Source organism: Hordeum vulgare, chromosome 2H, assembly GCF_904849725.1.
Source record: "Hordeum vulgare subsp. vulgare chromosome 2H, MorexV3_pseudomolecules_assembly, whole genome shotgun sequence".
NCBI lineage: Eukaryota > Viridiplantae > Streptophyta > Magnoliopsida > Poales > Poaceae > Hordeum > Hordeum vulgare.
In genome coordinates this window covers 166,107,974-166,128,072 of record NC_058519.1, presented here as the reverse complement: position 1 = coordinate 166,128,072, position 20,099 = coordinate 166,107,974, and the positions used below count along the sequence as shown (strand labels likewise).

General features: G+C 44.6%; 1 protein-coding gene across 5 annotated transcripts; it reads left to right on the top strand.

The window, feature by feature from the left end:
- Positions 1 to 2,307: 2,307 nt before the first annotated feature.
- Positions 2,308 to 12,337, top strand: LOC123425690 (B3 domain-containing protein Os07g0563300-like). Of its 5 annotated transcripts, none has more exons than XM_045109400.1 (12): positions 2,308 to 2,748; positions 3,063 to 3,144; positions 3,249 to 3,350; positions 3,865 to 4,724; positions 4,865 to 4,961; positions 5,817 to 5,991; positions 7,138 to 7,208; positions 7,587 to 7,994; positions 8,219 to 8,268; positions 8,805 to 8,918; positions 10,568 to 10,635; positions 11,397 to 12,337. In XM_045109400.1, exons 1-12 carry the CDS (start codon positions 2,423 to 2,425, stop codon positions 11,957 to 11,959), a joined length of 2,916 nt encoding a protein of 971 aa, XP_044965335.1. In that variant the 5' UTR covers positions 2,308 to 2,422; the 3' UTR covers positions 11,960 to 12,337. The 5 variants fall into 5 exon arrangements, with proteins under 5 accessions (XP_044965335.1, XP_044965334.1, XP_044965338.1 ...); XM_045109399.1 differs by having other exon boundaries at positions 8,790 to 8,918; XM_045109402.1 differs by having other exon boundaries at positions 2,324 to 2,748; positions 3,865 to 4,706.
- Positions 12,338 to 20,099: the final 7,762 nt, after the last annotated feature.

Below are 20,099 nucleotides of genomic sequence, written 5' to 3'. Positions count from 1 at the left end.
TTAGAAACGGAAGAAGTATTTTTGTAGGTTGTCCCTTCCCGAAGATTCGCGACGGCTTCATATCCACAACGTGATTTAACCCTGACAGACCATGTTCATGCAATGCAGCACTAGGCGGGTAAACGCATAACAACGAAGATATAATTTGAAACCTCTAATAAAACAACATAAAATATAAAGAATCCAGGAAGAAAAACCTTGCGGAGAAAACAATTGCGTGAGGGTTTCTCTTGGGTGCATGTTGATCACGCATCTCGAGGACGGACGTACGTACGTGCGCGCACTATTCGCCCACTTGGTGGCGATTCCAACCACTCTGTTCGCAAGACAAGGACGGCACACGTACAAGCGAGACGCAGCCACGCACGTAGAGGTAGAGCACATACAAATACAAATGTACAACGCCAGCACAGCAGGTACGTGGTACGTCCGACTCCGGATGGATGCATGGCGCATGCGTGGATGAGCGTCGCCGATCTGAAAGCACAGGCGTGCCGTCCTCGTCGTCGTCGTCGTCGATCTGGTACACACGTACAGGTGAAAAGTATATATAAGAATGAAAAGAAATATACCGTTTCTTTCCAAGTAGTAGTAGTAAGCTGCTGCCAGGCGGGTCGCGCCAGGCACCATGGCCGTCCTCTCCGCACGGTGGGGTCCGCGTGCCGCTGTCTCGACCGGCGCGCCGCGACGAAGCCCGCCCGCACGACGCGTCTCCGGCTCCGGCTGCCCTAGTGGTGGCAGGAAACGATTCTTTTTTTTCCGTGCGCGGCGACGGCTCGGCGCTCCGGTGGCGTGCGTGCATGGGCTTCGTTTCGCAAGACGAGATGCGCTCGGGGTGCCGTCGGGCCACCGCCCCGCATCGCACTGCGTCACTCGTTCACGTACCAGTACCTGCTCTGCTCGGGGCCGTGGCACGAGGACAAGCCGGGCGAGCGGACCCCGCGCACCGGCGTTGGCGACTTTGTTCCGTTCCCCGTCCTTCCTTCCTCACGCCCCTTCTCCTCCTCTCCTCCTCCCGCCGCCGCGCGCAGCCCCGGCCGGCCGTTAGGTTCCCGCCCACGCGCTCGTACCGATGTGTACGCACCTGCTAGTTAACCGCGGATGGGTACGTAGTTCCGTTCACCTTGGCTGTATCGCCGCACGTACGTATACGTACGTACGTAGTAGGTACGTGGTGAGGTAGAACAGCAAGGGGCCGCCATTATTTTTGATTAGACTATTATAGACTATAGGCGAGCAGGGACCTCCGGCGTCCCTAATCTCTGCTAGTACGAGTGTTTAAATATAAGTCTTTTTAATGTTTTACTAAAAGATTATATACAAATGTATATAAACATAATTTAAAGTATAAACTTACTCATTTCGCTTCGTATATAGTCTTATATTAAAATCCTTAAAAAGACTTATATTTAAGAACGGAGAAAGTAGTAGTCTATATGGAACGGATGGATGATGAATGTAATTAATAATCAGGAAACACCAGAGGGGAGGTCGTTCTCGTCGTGTTATTTTACGCTGTTTAAGCTGGAAACCAAGATTGGATCGGGGGGGTTCAGGATTCACGAACCAACAAACCAACCAACGTGCATGCATGGAGCAGGTTTTTTTGCTCCGTTTGACCTTCCTTCATCAACAAGATCCCACGGTTGTGTATGTGTGTGTGTGTGTGTATATATATATATATATATATATATATATATATATATATATATATATATATATATATATATATATATATATATATATATATATATCGATAAAGAAAAATACAGGGTTGTGTCCTTTTGTCTGTCTATGAGGCTTATTTTCCTCTTCCACCTAACACCAGTTAGCTCTAGCCTGGATAAAAGTTGCATCCTAACGTAAGCACCGAGATATATACTGCATGCTTTTACACAGGCGACAAATTCTGGACGATTTTCGCACGATGGAACACATCAAGCCGTCCATGCAAGCGTAGAGCAAAACTGGACATCACCGTTCAATCCACCATCGCGTGGAGTTCGGCCGGCAACTGCCGTCCGCACAGTAGTTTCGATGTTTTATTCTGTAAGAATAATTGTACTAGCTATGGTAATACGTATTACTCCGTATTAGTACTAGCAATAGTACTCCGTATTACAATCTGTAGGATGAAAAATGCAGAGCGTTTGTATTGTATGGCATAGCATGGTGGGAGGTGAGTCCGAGGCGTTTCGTGTACACGTAGCGAGAGCAATCCAGACGCTGGGTACTACTACTACTTTTCTGCGCCTCGCTTTAAAAGCAGCCCTCCTCCTCCTCCCCTCGCCTCGCCCCTCCCCCCCCCCCCCCCCCCTCCCCGCTCGCTCGCCATATTTCCCTGCGCCCCCACGATTCCCACGCCTCCCCAAAACCCCCCTCGCCCCGCCCCGCACCGCACCGCCGGCCTAGGGTTCCGGCCATGTCCTCCTCGGGGCCGCCGAACCCCATCGCGCCCGCGCACGCCACTGTCCTCACCGGCACCCCCATGTCGGTGCAGCCCCAGCCCAAGCCGCCCCCGCCGCCGCCGCCGCAGCAGCAGGCCGGCTCCGCCCCGCCGCCGCCGTCCAAGCAGCCGCAGCAGCAGCACCAACAGCAGCAGCAGCAGGGCCCTTCGCCCGCCTCGCTCCAGCAGCGGCCCAGGATCTGCTTCAACGCGCACTGCAAGGACCCCAAATCCGAGGGCGCGCGCCACCGCGGCTGGCGCCTCCGCTCCGGCGACTACGCCGAGCTCTGCGACCGATGCTAGTACGTAACGTAACCCTTCCTTCTAATCGAATCTCCTGCCCCTCCCCCCCCGCCCGCCCCCAATCGCGCCGGCCCCGCCCGCTCGATTCGCGCGGGGAGAGCTCGCTCCCTCCCTCCGCCCCTCCGGAGGCGGATTCGCCTATGGCGCACACCGGATCTACGTGTAGTGATCGCTACGTCGGCGCGATTTCGGCGGATACGCGGGGGGTTTCTGTAAAGTTGGTGGTTCCTGGGGGCGCTTTGACTTGCGTACGACGACTCCTGGTGCCTGATGCATGCATGCATGTGTGTTTTTTCTGTTTTTATGTGAGCAGTGGTTCGTTCGAGCATGGGACCTTCTGCGAGACGTTCCACTCGGAGGTGGCCGGATGGAGGAAATGCGAAGCGTGCGGGAAGGTGTGTACGCCTGCATGCTGCTCATCTCTTCAGCCTTTCTGGCTCTAGTCGTGATTTCTGCTTGCTGATTGATCCGTTCCTGTATTTCGCTTCTTGCTGGGCAGAGGCTACATTGTGGGTGCATCGTCTCCGTCCATGCGTATGCGCTGCTCGACGCCGGCGGAGTTGACTGCATCCTATGTGCTCGCAAGTCGTATGTGGCAATGGTATGGCATCATTTTTTTTTTACTCTTGTGTAAGAATTTACTATTATTGGCCTGATGGCAACGAGGAAACTATCTTATGAAATATGTCGTCTCTGTTTTGCATGCCGGCACTTTAAGCTGGTGAACTCTGATCAATTTGCATGCGCTGGAATTTTACAAATTTCCATTTAGATGGTTTGCAGAATGGTTTCACCTGCACTCTAGTTATGCTCACCTCATTTATAGTGTCGATTTCAACTGAAAGCATCCATCATTCATAGCTGCACTCTAGCTGTGCTGGCTGGTTGCAAGCATTAGTGAGGTGCAGCCCTGATGTTATCTGGCTGATGCCCTGATTCTACTTTTCGCATGCCATTTACCCAAAGCTGGCAATTGATTTCTGTGAAGGATGTCTCTATTAGGCATTGAAGTGTTTATATTTGCTGAAGCTGCAGGAGCTTTGCAATTTTCTTGTGTTCTGTGAAGTTCATGTTCTAACCCTTCGTTGATGCTAATTGTTTCTTATGCTTGTTAGGCACCAAGTCAGATGTGGTCAACTCCTACTGTGCATATGCCTCAAAATGTTGCTGACAGAAAGGACAGTTATGTAAAGAGTTGGAGACCTCCTGCGGGCCAGATTTCAAGTCAGTGGCGACAGAATCACCAGCTGTGGAACATGTCCAGTATACAGACGGACTTGCAGCAACGTCTAGCTTATGAGTTTGATAGGCCAAGTGGCAGTGAAAAATTACCTCCAGGGCGCACTTTTATTCATGCCCAGGAAAAGAAATCCGATGACATGCATGACAGACCAACGACACCTGCCGGCATGGGCCAGATTATAAGGGACAGATATGCCAATGGGCTCGGACAGCAAACAAACATGGATCCGACACACTCCTCTACGCCCTACCAGAGAGAAGGACCAAATCAAAATAGCCTTCATGATCCTAGTCACCATGTAGGAGAAAGTGACCCTTTGTCTTCAAGGAAAGGGATAGTTTCAGATGGTGGTTCTACTGCATCTACTGGCTTTAAGCTTGATCCACATCATCCATCCATTCTAAAGGATGATGCGGCATCAACCCTGCCGACAATGGGTGGCTACACTATCACTAATTATCCACCGGTACCTGGACGAAGCGACCATCTCAGAATCATACCTAATAATCCGCAACAACCACCCACCACGGTGCCCGTCTCAGTAGTGCAGAAACAGTTCTATTCCCATAGTGTCATTGAGCCCGACTACCAAGCGCAATTCCGTAATGGAAAGCCCAGAATGGAGTCCAGAATGGATGCAAAGGCGAGATCTCAATTACTTCCCCGCTACTGGCCTAGAATAACAGATAAAGAGCTACAGCACTTATCGGGAGAGTATCCAAAAAACTCTACGTATCTTCACGAGCAATTTCCTCTTAGACAATATATTCCTCTCTATTCTAGTAATTAATAATGAAACCTTGAATTATATCAAGCTTATATATTTTTTAAATTCTTATCTATTTGTAAGTGTCTCCTTAACACTGCTACAGTTCGAATTCTGTTATTACTCCTTTGTTCGAGAAAATGTTAAGTGCCAGTGATGCTGGTCGGATTGGTCGTTTGGTGTTGCCAAAGAAATGCGCCGAGGTAAGTTGATTCACTTGTCATTCTTAGTTATACCTATGTTAATTTGTAGATTCTCTCCATGATTAAATTATGCTAGGGCTACTGCCCATGGAAATTGTGGTAGACCTGGTCCATGGAAATTTCCATGGAAATTTTCTTCCACTGTTGCTTACTTATTCTCTATGTATGGTGACATGATCCTGGAATACACAAAGATTGCGGGCTTCATGGAGACCGTTTGTAAAGAATTCAGAAAACACATTTTTGGAGTTCCAAAAATCTTGATTTATCTTCACAAGTGCATGTGGATGTTCACTATGCACCTGTAGAATTTCACGAAGAAATCTGATTAGCCGTGGGCTACACCTTTTGATCTAAAATGGACGTACTATTTTCCTATTATATAGATCGGCACATTCTTTTTGCAGCACACAAATTAAAATACTGTATTAAATAATAAACTTCTATATGTAGGACACATCTACATGTACACTGGGATTGTTTTCAAAATCTTCTGTAACTTCTAGTCATGATTTTTTAAATTTTGAAAAATCTGCACGGCATGATCCATTCTTTTCTCGTTACTTGGTTGGCTAACTAATCTTGAGCCATTTTTTTGTCAGCAAGACAATAAGCTAAATTAACCTGATCTGTGACTAAGTTTTGTAGAATGGTGGTTACTAGAATGATCTGCAACTAATTGTCTTCCGAGATGTTTTAAATACTAGTAGAGTTTGCTGGAGAAAACATGTTTGAACTTTGAAGCCCTACTATAATAGGATATGTATGGATTTTATATACTAGGTGTTTAGTTCTTAATTATTTTATTGTGTGATCTCTTAGAGAACCATCCTAATGAAAAATCATTTTGTATAGGCATACTTCCCCCCAATCTCTCAGCCAGAAGGACTTCCCTTAAAAGTTCAGGATGCCAGTGGTAAGGAATGGGTGTTCCAGTTCCGTTTCTGGCCCAATAATAACAGCAGGATGTATGTATTGGAGGGTGTCACACCTTGCATTCAGTCGATGCACTTACAAGCGGGCGATACAGGTAGATATCCTGTCTTAAAAACATGCAATGCACTAGATGTGGAATATTAGCTTAATATAAAATCTATGAGCAGTAGCCTTACTTAGCATGGGTGTAACAAATTAGTACCCCATTAAGGTTTTTCCTTATATCCTGATGATATCATACAGTACACATCTTGTACAAATAGAAGTACCATGATCTGACAATGTTTCTAATCCACTAGATTGGGGCATGTGGTTGTAATTCGTTGTTATATGCTGTTAGCTGTTCTATTACATTCATGCCACCTTTCTTAATAATATTTCTTGTCCTGATCCTATATTTGAATTTTGGTGTCTTGATTTATGCATTGTTCTCCATATCATAAGTAAAATTCCCTTATTCAACCTTCATTTTTTGCCAAAGGCCATCATCCAGTCTCAAACTCTAATACCATCTAAAATGCACCCTCGAGCTCGTAAAAACCATCCCTGTTTGTGCTGACTTGAATGTCACATGTGTACATCACACAAATTAATAGAAAAAAATGAAGGGATTCTCATGTCAGTCTTTCCCAACTTCTTTGCTATGTCTCTTCTCACCCTATTTCTCAGGGCCACCAGTATCTTGACTCCCTATCCCTGGCATCTCCACCCCCACAACAGCATCCTCCACCATGTCCGCTGTCCTTGTCACCGTTGTGACATGTTATGCTCCTGCCGTAGTTGCACTGCATCCATATGAAAGCCGTACAACACAGCCTCCACATTTTTTCCAGGATCTGGGAGACTCTTTCTGATGGCATCTGGAAGATGTGAATTCCTACAACAACTAGAATGGGCCATGGAGCTAGGTTGAGACAGCATAGGTCGCACAGCCATTATTTGTCTATGTTGGCTTGGCCTTGAGCGTCTGCTTTCAGGCAGGCCTCGACAGGAGGGCCACCATGTTAGTGAAGACCACCGCTGTCAATGACAACCACTTTGGAATGGGACAAAAGGGGTAAAGTCAATGGTTTTAAGAACCTGAGATTACATCGAAACAGTTTTAGGTTGAAAAGGATTTTGGGAATAGATGAAAGCTGCAATGGTCTTTTTTCCCTTCTCCATATGCGATGCACCTTTTTTCTTAAGAAAATGGCCACTTGTTTTGCTGTTATAACTGATGCCATGTGATATTGTCCAGTAAGTTTCAGCCGAATAGATCCAGAAGGGAAGCTGGTCATGGGATTCAGAAAGACAAAGACTCAAGAACAGGTACATGATGGTACTTATGTGTGTTGTGTTGTGGCTCCCCTGCAGGAAAGCTCTGTACATTCAGTCTTCTGTTACAGTTCATTCAGCTTGTATATCACCATTTGCTTGAATGGATGGTCAATGCAGATTCGACTATGTTCTTCTGTTTTCTTAATGCCTGATGAAGTATTATCATATACATGCATAGGACATGTCTCAATGTTTGTCAATTTAGATGTTCTGCCGCATCATGTTGAACCGTCAAGTCTTATGCACTGTTCATATGTTTGAACTTTTATCAACTAAAATCAGATGATTATCACAACAACTATGCCGGTTATTGAAAAAATAATTGCTGGAATAGCTTGTTTGACTAAAAGTTTACCATATGGTTATTAGATATTCCGCCAGGAAGAACCAACAAAGCCTGCAAATGCTGCCCCAAATCTTCCAGATGTGAATGTTAATGTCACCGCTCCAGATTCTAGTCCAAATTCTGCGTTGGCGCGGCCAAATAAAGTCAACACAGAGAACAAAGATACTAGCCCTGTGGAACAAGCAGCTGCCTGTAAAATGGAGAAAACTGGAGTAGCACAAAAGGAAGGGCAGGGAACTGTTCGCTCATCCCCTGGACCTGTCAAGAGAAAAGCAACATCTCTTGGTTCGAAGATTAAACGGTTCCGGATTGATAACGAGGAATCTATGGAATTGAAGATAACATGGGAGGAGGCTCAAGAATTGCTTCGACCTCCTCTGAAGGCCCCATCGGTTGTTATTGTTGATGGCCATGAGTTTGAGGAATATGAGGTATCTCATGCTTTTCATGTATCACTTGTGGTCTTTTCTCTGTTCCGGAAAAAGAACTTGTGGTCTTCTGATAATCAGTAACATGTGTTCATTCCAACATTTTATTTTTGTGGCACATAGCTTAGTGAACTTGTTTTATTGCATGATATATTTTCTTTTATGTACTTAGTATGAAAAGACTAAAACCCACACGTTTTTCTATACTGACATCCCGTGCTTCACAGGAGCCACCAGTACTTGGGAGGAAGACATATTTTGTTACTGACCAATCAGGGTAATGTTTTTGGATTGGAATTTCTTGGCATGTACATTTGCTATGTACTCCTTCCATCCCAAAAAGCTTGTCTTAGATTTGTCTAGATACGGATGTATCTAACAGCCTGTCTTAGATTTGTCTAGATACGGATGTATCTAGAGACGTTTTAGTGTCAGGTACATCTGCATCTAGATAAATCTAAGACAAGCTTTTTGGGACGAAGGTAATATGTGTATAGAGATGGCCACAAATGATGCCTCCTTTTCTTACTGAAACGAATGCTTGATCCAATAGTCTGCTCAACATATGTATCTAGTTACCTATTTCTGTCAGTGAATCCTTTGCTGTGCTCTAGGTTTTAGTTGCATTAACATGTAATAATTGACCTCTGTGCTCCTATCTGTAAGTGATGAAATGCCAGTGCCAAAACCTAAGCTGCCATATCAATTTAATTACCTAAGCTGCCATATCAGTTTAACTCCTATTGAGTTCTATTTGTAGGATTTCCAGCATTGTTAACTTTGGATTGCTTCTTATAGTTTCTTCTTTATCAGTGAGAATCATCAATGGGCTCAGTGTGAGGATTGTTCCAAATGGCGGAAACTGCCAGTAGACGCCCTTTTGCCCTCTAAGTGGACCTGTTCTGACAATAAATGGGATCCTGAAAGGTGTCCTACTGTTTTGTGTTGGCTGATTATTTCTTTATCATCGTACATTTTTTACTTCCTTCACGTTGTTTACTTATGACTAGCTAACAGTACAATACTATTCCCTCGGTTCCTAATTATAAGATGTTTTGGACATTTCAATATGGACTAGATACGGACTACTATGAGTGAATCTATACACTGAAACATGTCTAGATTCATTCACTTTAGAATAAAGGTAAAACATCTTATATTTTGGAACGGAGGGAGTAGTTACTAGTACAATGATGGACCATCTTTACAAATTACAATGATCTAACCCTAAAAAATAGCAAAGTGTGTTTAGGTCAAAATGTTGCCTTTCAATTGGATATGCTCCTAGTTGAAAACACATTTGTTTCTTTTGGGTTGAGAACTAGTATTCTTATTTTCCTGACTAGCACAGTGCCAGTGCGTTGCTACGAAGCCATAAAAACAAGAAAGTACTACTGGCTTAGGAGATCATCATAAGATGATGGTGTCTTGCGGCTGTTGCATGGTTCACGATTAAAAGGAAAGCACTAATATAACAAAAGATCATGTTGCAGTCGCTAAAGAATCTCGAGTGACCATAGTAGGCCCTTCAAAAGATTTATAGTGACATACATTTTGAATTTGGAACATGGGAGAATGGGCGTGAAAGTTAAATGCACAAGATCAAAGATTAGATAGGAGAACATCATCTATCGACGCATTGAATTGTAATTTGTTTGCCCTCTTCTGCTATGACATGGAACCAAAAGAATTGGCCAGGCAGAGAAGCTAAAATCAATACCATGATTTTGAATTGGAGGCATACTTGCATTTATGATTTGTGTTTGTACAAGAATGTTATTCTGTTACAAGAATGTTATTTTCACTTCAGGATAGCAATGTATTTGTTTATTTGAGATAGGTCTCACACCTAGTAAAAGCAACATTTGTTTATTTATGTCTTTTGGAAAGTTGCTAATCCCACATGTGGGTAGTGCATTTGTTTATTTATGTGGTCCCATATGTGAACTCACTTACAACTCTAATCTTTATAAGTAGGAAAGATAATATACTCTCGTGGTCAGCAACAATCATGTATCTGATCTAAATGCAATCAAAAGTTCAAAACATGAGGAAAGAACTCCAGACAGAGTCACTGTCTCACTGATATTCTTGACAAGTGCAACTTACGGTGAACTTCATAAGAAAAACAATTATCCTCAACAAGTCCTCTCTGGGCACAGATGGGCCTTTTTCGTGCTAGTGCTAGAGAATGCCTCATATGTATGTACGTACTATGTAGTGTGCCAAATTGAAGCATATCTATTTTTACTGAAAACTATAAACACCTGTGGCTAAGACCTTGCCCAACTGCATCCTCATAAACCTTCTACTCCCTCCGTTACTAAATATAAGCCTTTTTAGGGGTTTCAATATGGACTATATACGGAGCAAATTGAGTAAATCTACACTCTAAAATGTGGCTATAGACATCCGTATGTAGTCCGTATTGAAATCTCTAAAAGGGCTTATATTTAGATACGGAGGGAGTATAATATTGAGCTCAACAGTAGTAACTATATCTTGCCAGCGAGGGGAGAATGATTTGCTCCTCCTTATATTTTAGCTGTTCAGCTGATTGTTGTTTTTGATCCTAGGACGACTTGTGTCTCTCCACAAGAAGCAAGCATGGAGCAACTTGCAGAGTTGATTCCTATAAAAGCAGGTATGGTGGCTTGTAAGGATTCATGCATGGTTATCCAGAAGTTGGATTTTATAGTTCTTTCCAAATAGAAATGTTAAAGATGAAACTGCAGGAGGATTTTGTTTAGATATCCACTACAATAACAAATGAACAGAGCATTAGGTTATTTATGGTTGCGAGCTACTCCCTCCGTCCCAAAATAAGTGTCTCAAGCTTAGTACAACTTTGTACTAGAGCTAGTACAAAGTTGAGACACTTATTTTGGGACAGAGGGAGTACAATTTTATTTTCCACGGCTAACCTTAGGAGCAGCAGTTGTGGATTGACACAGGTTTTCATCCGAATGGCCCATAGCTCCATAATATACGCCATAGACATAGCTTTTCACCAACTTTTGCCACATTGCCTAAGGTGTCCTAATACTCCCTCCGTCCCAAAATAAGTGTCTTGAGCTTAGTACAATTTTGTACTAGAGCTAGTACAAAGTTGAGACAGTTATTTTGGGACGGAGGGAGTACATGTTAGTGAAGTCAACACACTGTCCCCTCAGTTATGTTGGGATTTAGATGTTGCTCTTTTTATGGTATTAATTAACTTCAAGATATCGTGCTCAGTGGATGTTTAGATAATGCACATTCTAAGTTATCCCAGTTTGCACGAAGACCTTTTGATTATCTTGTGTTTGAAACTCTTGTTTGAGTGTAGTATGTTGGAGGTAATACTGTAGCATTATATAATGAGGACTACATATAATGATTGCTTTTGCTTAATTGACATTGCAGGTGCTGCAAAAAAGGCTAAACTGAAGATGGAAACTGACAGTATTGATGTTTCGGATGGGCTGGACACTCTGGCAAACCTTGCTATTCTTGGTGAGGGTGAATCTCTCCCTTCCCAGCCAACTACAAAGCACCCCCGCCATCGCCCTGGCTGCTCGTGCATTGTGTGCATTCAGCCTCCTAGTGGGAAGGGCCCAAAGCACAAGCAGACGTGCACCTGCAATGTATGTATGACGGTGCGCCGTCGTTTTAGGACACTGATGCTTCGGCGTGAGAAGCGTGCGTCTGAGAAAGAATCGGAAGAGCCGCCTCGCAAGAAAGAGCAAGGCCAGTCGAGCGAGTCGATTCCACAAGATGTGCTGCCGGCTAGCACCAGTCCTACTAGCACTCCCCAAAACGTGAACGGAAATGGTGAAGATGCGGAAGAAACCGTGGAGCATAGCATGGTATCCTCTCCTATGAAGAACCAGATTGACCTGAACATTCAGCCTGAACGGGAAGACGAGCAGTCACCAAAATCAGATGCGGTCGGTGCAATGAGACTTCCCCGAGAGAACGCAGCCTAGTGCGGCTCACCGTAGTGGTGATAGATAACACCAGATTGAAAACTGTCTATACCAATGGAGATATGCGGCGCCTGGAGTTGTAGTGTAGGTGTTATTACTTTTTCCATACAAAAGGATCTAGTTTCCTTCCTGTTGCGGGGGACATATTTCCCAGTGTTGATGCTATATCGTGTATACCATAGATCAGTCGGTTGGTGCTGTAGGCAGGCCCTGTTGTAGGTGTTGCCTACCCTGTATGTATGTGTATTGTAAGGGCAGCGCTCTTCGGCACCATGTAAGCGGCATGCATAATTTATTCATGTATCGGCTCAACCATCCAAACTAGTAATGCTTCTAATGTCAAAACACAGATAAGGTGTCCTTGTTCCGGTTGGCAAAGAAGCGTTATCCTAGATCGTCCCCTGATGGGTGCTATTTTTTCTCATATTTAGCTACTCGTCGATCGTCCCCAGATGGGCGCTATTTCCTCTCAAATTTAGGTACTCGTTGATCGTCCCTAGATGGGCGCTATTTCACAAATTTAGCATACTTGTCTGAATTCTACTATATGTAAAAATCGACACCTTCAGGTAGATTGGACCTATCAATTGGGCTGGTAGCACATTAAAATCACCCCCTGTTCGTCTCTGGTCCTGGTGGTCATGTAGTTCGTCAGTGGCATCTCCAACAGCCGCGCCTATAAAACCTGTTTGCCACGCGCCCATCGCCTGGTTTGACGCGTCGCGCGGCGCTGGCTCCAGCAGCAACGCTAAAGTGCAGCGCACGCGTAAAAATGCAGCACGCACACAACATTTTTAACTAGGATAGATTGCAAAATAGACAAAATAAATAGATTGCATAAAATAAAAAATGATACAAAGTTATTTTACATAGATTGCAACTAGATAGATAGTTCGAAAATATAGATAGATAGTTCGAAAACATAAAACTTTTAATCCCACTCGCTCCAATCATCTGCACCATCATCATCGTCGTTGGTGTCGTCAGAGGTTGACAGCCAGATGTCCAACCAACGGTCATCTTCTTCAGTGAAGAAGGACCTCCCGCCTGCTGTGACGATGTCGGCCTGCGCACTCGCCAATGCCTTCCGCTGACGCCTGTCCAACCACTCCTCGCGGCGCCGGCGCGTGTCCTCCTCGCGGCGCCTTGCCCAATAATCCTGCTCGTAGGCGACGTCCTTCGGGTGACGCTGGCGCCACTCCGCCATGACCCGCTCGTCCTCCTGGGCGACGAGGAGGCGGCGCTGCCGCGCAGTGTGCTCCGCACGGTCTTGTGTGGAGTTTAGACGAGGCGGGGGGGGGGGGGGGGGGACGTCCAGCGCCTGCTGGAGCGTGTGGACGTCCTGGAAGTTCATCTGCCGGCGTGGCCTGCCTAGGCGCCACGCCGCCGCGTCGAACGCGCGGGCGGCCTCGTGCGCCGTGTCGTACATGCGTACGTGCCGAGGCTGAGCCGGAGATCGCCGGAGCGTATCTCGGCATAGAACCAGCCGTTGGGGCGCTAGCGGACGCCGCGGTAGCCCGACGCAAAACGGCGACGCGGCGGCATAGTGGCGCGTCGGGGGCGGTGGCGGCGCGCGAGGGAGCGGTGGAGAGCGCTGCGTTTTATAGGCGCGGGAAGCGGCGCGGCAAAGATGGCGCGCGAGCTGCCGCCTTTTCGCGCGCGCGCAAGCGGTTCCCGCGCGCGGTTTTCCGGTCACCGCTGGAGCGCGCCAAACTGTCCCGCGCGTGCTAAAATACCGGTTTACCCCACGCGAATTTTTGCGTGGCTGTTGGAGATGCTCTTAGCAGACAATTTGGATGCGGAATGGGTATGGTTTATGATTAAAACTTATTCAATATAAATCGCACCCACCGTACCCTTTTGATGCACCATTCGGAATCGGGCGACGACGGAGTTTGTTGCTGGGAGAGCGGTTTCAAATCCCTTTCTCTACCGCCCAACTAATCAAGCACTTTTTTTTTGCGAGAACTACTCAAGCACTTAGGTGAGCTGTAATCTGCAGTTTATATAACCTTCCCTGTAGCAACATGACGAAGATCTCTAATTTGATTGACATGGACATCTTGACTCTTGAGCTTCAATCCCTGCAAATCTCTCCCTAATAATAAATCAAATACAGTTTTTGTCATCCGTCGTGGCATTTTTATAAAAACGTTCCTTCCTTTTTGTTAATCAACCCGCAGTCCTTTCTTAAGTAAAACGTTTCGTCGTGTCACTTTTACAAAAAAGCCCCCTACATTTCCTGAAATCAACACGCGGCCCGGATTTAAGTCAGAAAACAAATCGTTTTTTGTATTGTTCAGAAAACCCCCTGATGTTTCAGGTAATCAACCCGCGTTCCATATTTTAACAAAAAAAACCCTAACTTTTCGGTTAATCAATCCAAATTTTATTAAAACAAAATTATCCATATCTTTTAAACCGTAACTCCGATTTTAACATGTTATATATGAAATTTGATTAAAAAAATATGTAGAATCTAAATAGGATGTTAGTTTTAGCTGTTGAATACTTCTTAAATATTATTTTAGATGCAAACTTAATCTGTAGTGCACGGTCTTTTTTTTTCTCTCTTTCCGGCGACGATACGAATTGCAATAAACACCCATTAAATTAAAATCAAATTGAGAGAAAAAAAACATCGTTAACCATACATGCTCACCTTTGAAAAACCTCGTGGGGAGAAACAACATATTTTTCATCTTATTACGAGTGACTGTACATTCAAACGCGTTTTTATTGTGTGAGCACTAAAGCCATCGTCGGCAACACAAATGTGATGCCATGTGAAAATATATTGCGTTCAGAACGTGTGTTATTTTCTCTTCCGTTGCAACGCACGAGCTTTTTTGCTCGTCATATAAAAACCGTGTAACAAAACAGTCATGAGATTTTTTTTGAATTTCTTGGTTTTACAATCATTATGAATAAGAACTTTGCAAGCATCCATAAAGACTTCGAGAAATTAGCCACTCTCAAAAAAATCTCCGAGGAAGAAAAGGTCGAAGACCTAGTTGATCGATCTGCACAAGGTAGTGCCCAACAACATAACCCAATCATCAATCCTCAAACATGAATCATCTGGTCTGTCCCAAACAACTTATTCCACATAATATTTCTCCACATAAGCAACATGCATTCACGTCAGGATCTACGGTGTCACATGATCATCATGGAAGGGAATTGAACATGGATGCAACTTTGAATATGCGTTATTTGCACCCTTACCATGCTACACACAAACAAGATGAAGTGGAACCACAAGTCAAAAAACTTAGCAATAGCCACGGGACTATTTTTCTGATGAAGATCTACAATAAGGTGGTTTCAAAAAGGGTGCTTCTAGATGCAAGCTTATATCCTTACCGACAACTGAAGAATTTGATGACACTGATGTTGACTCATGGTTTCAGAAGGGACGCTCCTAGATGCAAGCTTATATCCCTACTCACTGTCTAACTTGCTAAACCGAATATCCTCAAATTTGATGACACCTATGTTGACTCCCGGAATCAGGATGTGAACAACATGTTGACTCCTCGAGTGCATCCCTTGATGAGGGAGCATAATTTTTTGACTCATATCTCAAAATGCCTTAAATTTAGTGGTGAATGGCCCCCTATAGTTCCCGTTTCCGCGCTAGCCCGCCACAGGTTCTGCAAATATTTGACTGAAATATTTGCTAAAACTTCAGTCTATGAGAATGCCAAATCCTCCTTTCACTTTCCCGCTCTTACTTTTTCACCGTAGCAATATATTACCAAATTGGAAATCACATTTAATCTTCCTAGAAGGTACAACCCTACCCTACACACCCAATGATTAGTATAGCACCGTGTCATTTCTAGGTTAAGCCCCTACATTCAGAGCCACTTGGAATGTCACGAGCTTAAAGATATGCAACAAACAATATGGAGTGGTAGAAGGATTGAAAAATCTGGTTCTATTGGCAAAACACTCTCAAACCATCTACACACAAACAAGTATTCAAGTCAATTTTGTCATCCAATGCCCATAGTTGTTTGTGTCAATACAACACCCACTACACGAACTACTACAATACAACAAGCCAGACATAAGGGCATTTTCTACCAATGCAGTGACTTGGTTTCCAGGGAACAAACATGTCAGCAAGCTAGCTAATAAAGATCTGGAAGATAACCGAGAAGTCTCAGATTCAAGCATTGACGTGAACCATTGATAGAGACAATCGGATGGTTCGAAACACTAGGTTTTGTAGATACAGTTGCAAGTAGATCATACTAATGTTTTCTAGAACCATTGATGGATTATTAGTGCAGGAAAAGTAGCAAGTGAGTGTAATATAGAAAGGTTGTTGGAGATGCTGAGCGAAGTCAATGCGTGCCGCGTGGCAACACGGTTGCCCTCCCCACACAAAGGCACATTCTTTTGGAAATAACAGCACGACAATGTGATCGATCCACACAAAAAACTCACAACAAGACCTCCAGATGTGCCACATGGATTCATGCCCCCATCATAATATTCATAATACATTGACTAAATAAACAGAGGAATCACCCCAAACAACATCTTGCCCATATTTTGTTCCTACGAAGTTGTGACGTGCAATTGAAATACTACCAACTTACGTGCTTTGCACGTACCGGAGTACTAGTAATCTATAACTTTAGTACAATAGAGTGGTTACTTGAGTAGCAGGAGTAGTATAGTGGTAGTACAGGCGAGTATGGAGTGCTCCTACTCTTATCAACATGAGTCCCTTCTGACACCAAATTTCTTGAAGTCCATGCTACAACTAGCTTCTCTCTTCTAACTCAGCCGACGCGCGGCGGGCGGGGTGGGGGTTTGTCAATAGTCGGTTTGCTCAATTATGGTCCCACATGATAGTGAAAATGCGAGACTACACGCGTGCCGGATCGACCGTGGAGTACTCCCGACCGTGTAGGGGTGCGATGTGAACGCAACAAGCTTTTCCTTTTGAACTTGTATAAATTGTAACGTTTGGCTCTGCTCCTTGGCGCGATCGTCAGATAGAAATAATGATTGAAAAAGCTAGGATGGGGCTTTTCCCTCGCGCGGTAAGCGGGAGAGATTGCTAGTTTGGTGCATCGTTGGTTTCCTCACGTGCAGTCCCAACGTGTTATTGATAGGCCTAGCCAATGCGTGTTGAGCAGCGGACCGGGACGACCATGTGGTATGCGACGGGAACAAGACAAGCATGTTGTACGTGGTCCAGTTTCTTATTTTGAACTTGTCAAGCGTAGCGCTTAGTGATGCATCTCGAATGTATCGATAATTTATTTAGTATTCATGCCATATTTACCCATGTTTACAATACTTTTGTATGACTTTGATGCACTTTTATATGATTTATTGGAACTAACCCAAACTGATGCCGTTTTCAGTAGAATTACTGTGTTGTTATTGTGTAGAAAATAAAAGTTCTCAGAATTGCACAAAATTTTTTGACGATTTTTTCTTGAAGGAAAGGACCTAAGAAGCTTTAAGGGAGTACAAGAAGACCCGCAGGGGCCCCACAAGGCATCTAGGTGCACCGAGGTGAAAGGATCAATATGGTTGACTAGGGGGGGGAGTGAATAGGCAACTACCAATTTTTAGTTTTTCTTAATAAAAAATATGTTGACTAGATATGCAACTAGGTAAGCAACCTATATGATGCTAGCAACAATAACAATACAAGCAAGCAAAGGATACAACAGAAATATATCTTGCATAAAGTAAAGGTAAGAAGTAACCACAAGTGGAGCCGGTGGAGACGAGGATGTGTTACCGAAGTTCCTTCCCTTTGAGGGAGAGTACGTCTCCGTTGGAGCGGTGTGTAGGCACAATGCTCCCCAAGAAGCCACTAGGGCCACCGTATTCTACTCACGCCGTCACACAATGCGAGATGCCGTGATTCCACTAGTGGTGCCCTTGAAGGCAACAACCGAAACTTTACAAACAAGGTTGGGGCAATCTCCACAACTTGATTGGAGGTTCCCAACACCACCACGAAGCTTCACCACAACGGATTGTGGTTCCGAGGTGACCTCAACCGTATAGGGTGCTCAAACACCCAAGAGTAACAAGATCCGTAAGGTATTAGTGGGGGGAATCAAATTTCTCTTGGTGGAAGTGTAGATCGAGGCCCTATCAACCAAGCCATAGAAAATCAACAAGTTTTGTTGGCTAGGGAGAGAGATCGGGTGAAAATGGAGCTTAGGTAAGGAAGAGATGGACTTCTTGGGGAAGAAGACCCCCTTTATATAGTGTGGGAACAGATCCAACCGTTAACCCCTCTCAGCGCACACACAAACGGTACTACCGCTCATGGGAGAGGTACTACTACTTGGACGGTTGTGTCCGTTGCGCAACGCAATGTAATGGCACAAAGCCACAAGGAGATAGTGCCGCTGGTGAGGTACTACCGCTCGCCCCACTGGTACTACCGCTAGGGTTGCAGCACATGAGCTCTAAGAGGCATGATAGAGAGTGGGAACAGAGGCAGTACTACTCGCAAGAGCGGTATTACCACTTACAAGTGGTAGTGCCTCACCCTACTGCCGCCCTACCTACTCTGAGAGTGCTAGGGTCCCAAAGGGGAGTAGAAGTGGAGCGGTAGTGATGGGTGGTACTACCGCTTATAGGCGGTACTACTGTGCCATACTACCGTCCCACTACCATGTAGTCCGACACGAAAAGACGAGACCCCGAGAGGCAATGGTAGTACACGCGACACCGTACATGGGCACTACCGCTTGTAGGCGGTACTATCGCATTCCCAAAGCGGTACTACCGCTTGCGAGAGTGGTACAACCACTTGGGGCCTTCATGACCAAAGTAATGGACACAAAGGAGCTACTCCATTGATGCATGCAAGAATCAAGGGTGCAAAAGAAAGTGTGTACGTGTTGATTCCACCCAAACCTTTCTGAAGCGGACACCCTCTTAATAGTACAGTTCTCCTACGACGCAATTCCACCAAAAACGAAACGGAGGAAAATAACCATCTTCACTATTATCCTCCATGGGGCTCGAATCATCTTGTGCCATATGATAGATTATTTGAAAGGCTTAATGCACTTGATTAGTCCGCAAAAGCATTGTCATCAATCACCAAAACTACTAAGGGAGAAATATGCCCTAACAATGTCCCCCTTTTTGGTGGATTGATGACAACATGGGATTTGACAAAGGATATACTAAGATAATAAGCAAACCCCAACGTCTACATAATATAGACGGGCTCTCCCTAGATATGTGCACTATTTAGGTATGCTTTTGGAATGCAAAGCACACACTAGGATCAACACTCCCCCTATATTTTATAGATATGCAATACTTGCATTAACAAGATGAGAGATAAGCATAATGTAAAAGATAATATGTGAGCATAATCATAGGGCACACGGTAAGCATAAACTCACATACTAGTAGAGTACGAAGACATACATAGATAAGAAAAGGGTTGCATATGTCTCGTACCATACGACTTGGTCTTAAGGTCTCACAAACACAAACCAAAGCACATGATAGACGAGTTCACGAGAGAAAGAAAGAAAAGCAAATAAGACACACTCGTGATTCGACACTATCCCTCTACTCTCACCCCCTTTGGCATTGAGACACCAAAAGGGTAGAAAATACTACTATGATCCAAGGTGGTAGCAACGTAGAAGATCGTCACCACTCGCACTCGTTGGAGATGTCATATGCTGCGGTAGCAATCATATCAACATCTGAGTCTATCCACTTGAAATGCTGAGTAGTCCACTTGTCCTCATTAGTAATCATGTCCAGACCCACTGGAAACCTCCATCCTAAGGTGCCTCATCATGAGCTTGTCATGGCTGCGGGACTTCTTCTCTGCCATGTGTGCTATGTACTCACCATAAGGCATGGAGAATAGCTTCTTCATCTTCTCCTTCAGCTTCTTAGCCCAAGATGTCTCTGCCCATGATGGGTCATAACTAGGTCAACACCACCCTCATCCTCATCCTCAGCCTCATGAACCTCCACCTCAGGAGCAACATGAGTACTCCACTTGTCCTTCAGCTTGAGTTGCACTACCTCATGAGTAGTCAACTGACCACAGTCAAACAACTCCTCTAGAAAAGTAGATCCCCAAGCTGCCTCAATAAGATGCATCAAGAAT

Excerpts from the sequence above, each read along its gene's own strand:
- LOC123425690 (XM_045109399.1), top strand. The coding sequence starts at position 2,423 with ATGTCCTCCTCGGGGCCGCCGAACCCCATCGCGCCCGCGCACGCCACT. Across the intron at positions 3,145-3,248 it reads AATGCGAAGCGTGCGGGAAG|AGGCTACATTGTGGGTGCAT; the intron begins GTGTGTACGCCT and ends CTTGCTGGGCAG. Across the intron at positions 8,269-8,789 it reads TTTGTTACTGACCAATCAGG|TTTCTTCTTTATCAGTGAGA; the intron begins GTAATGTTTTTG and ends TGCTTCTTATAG.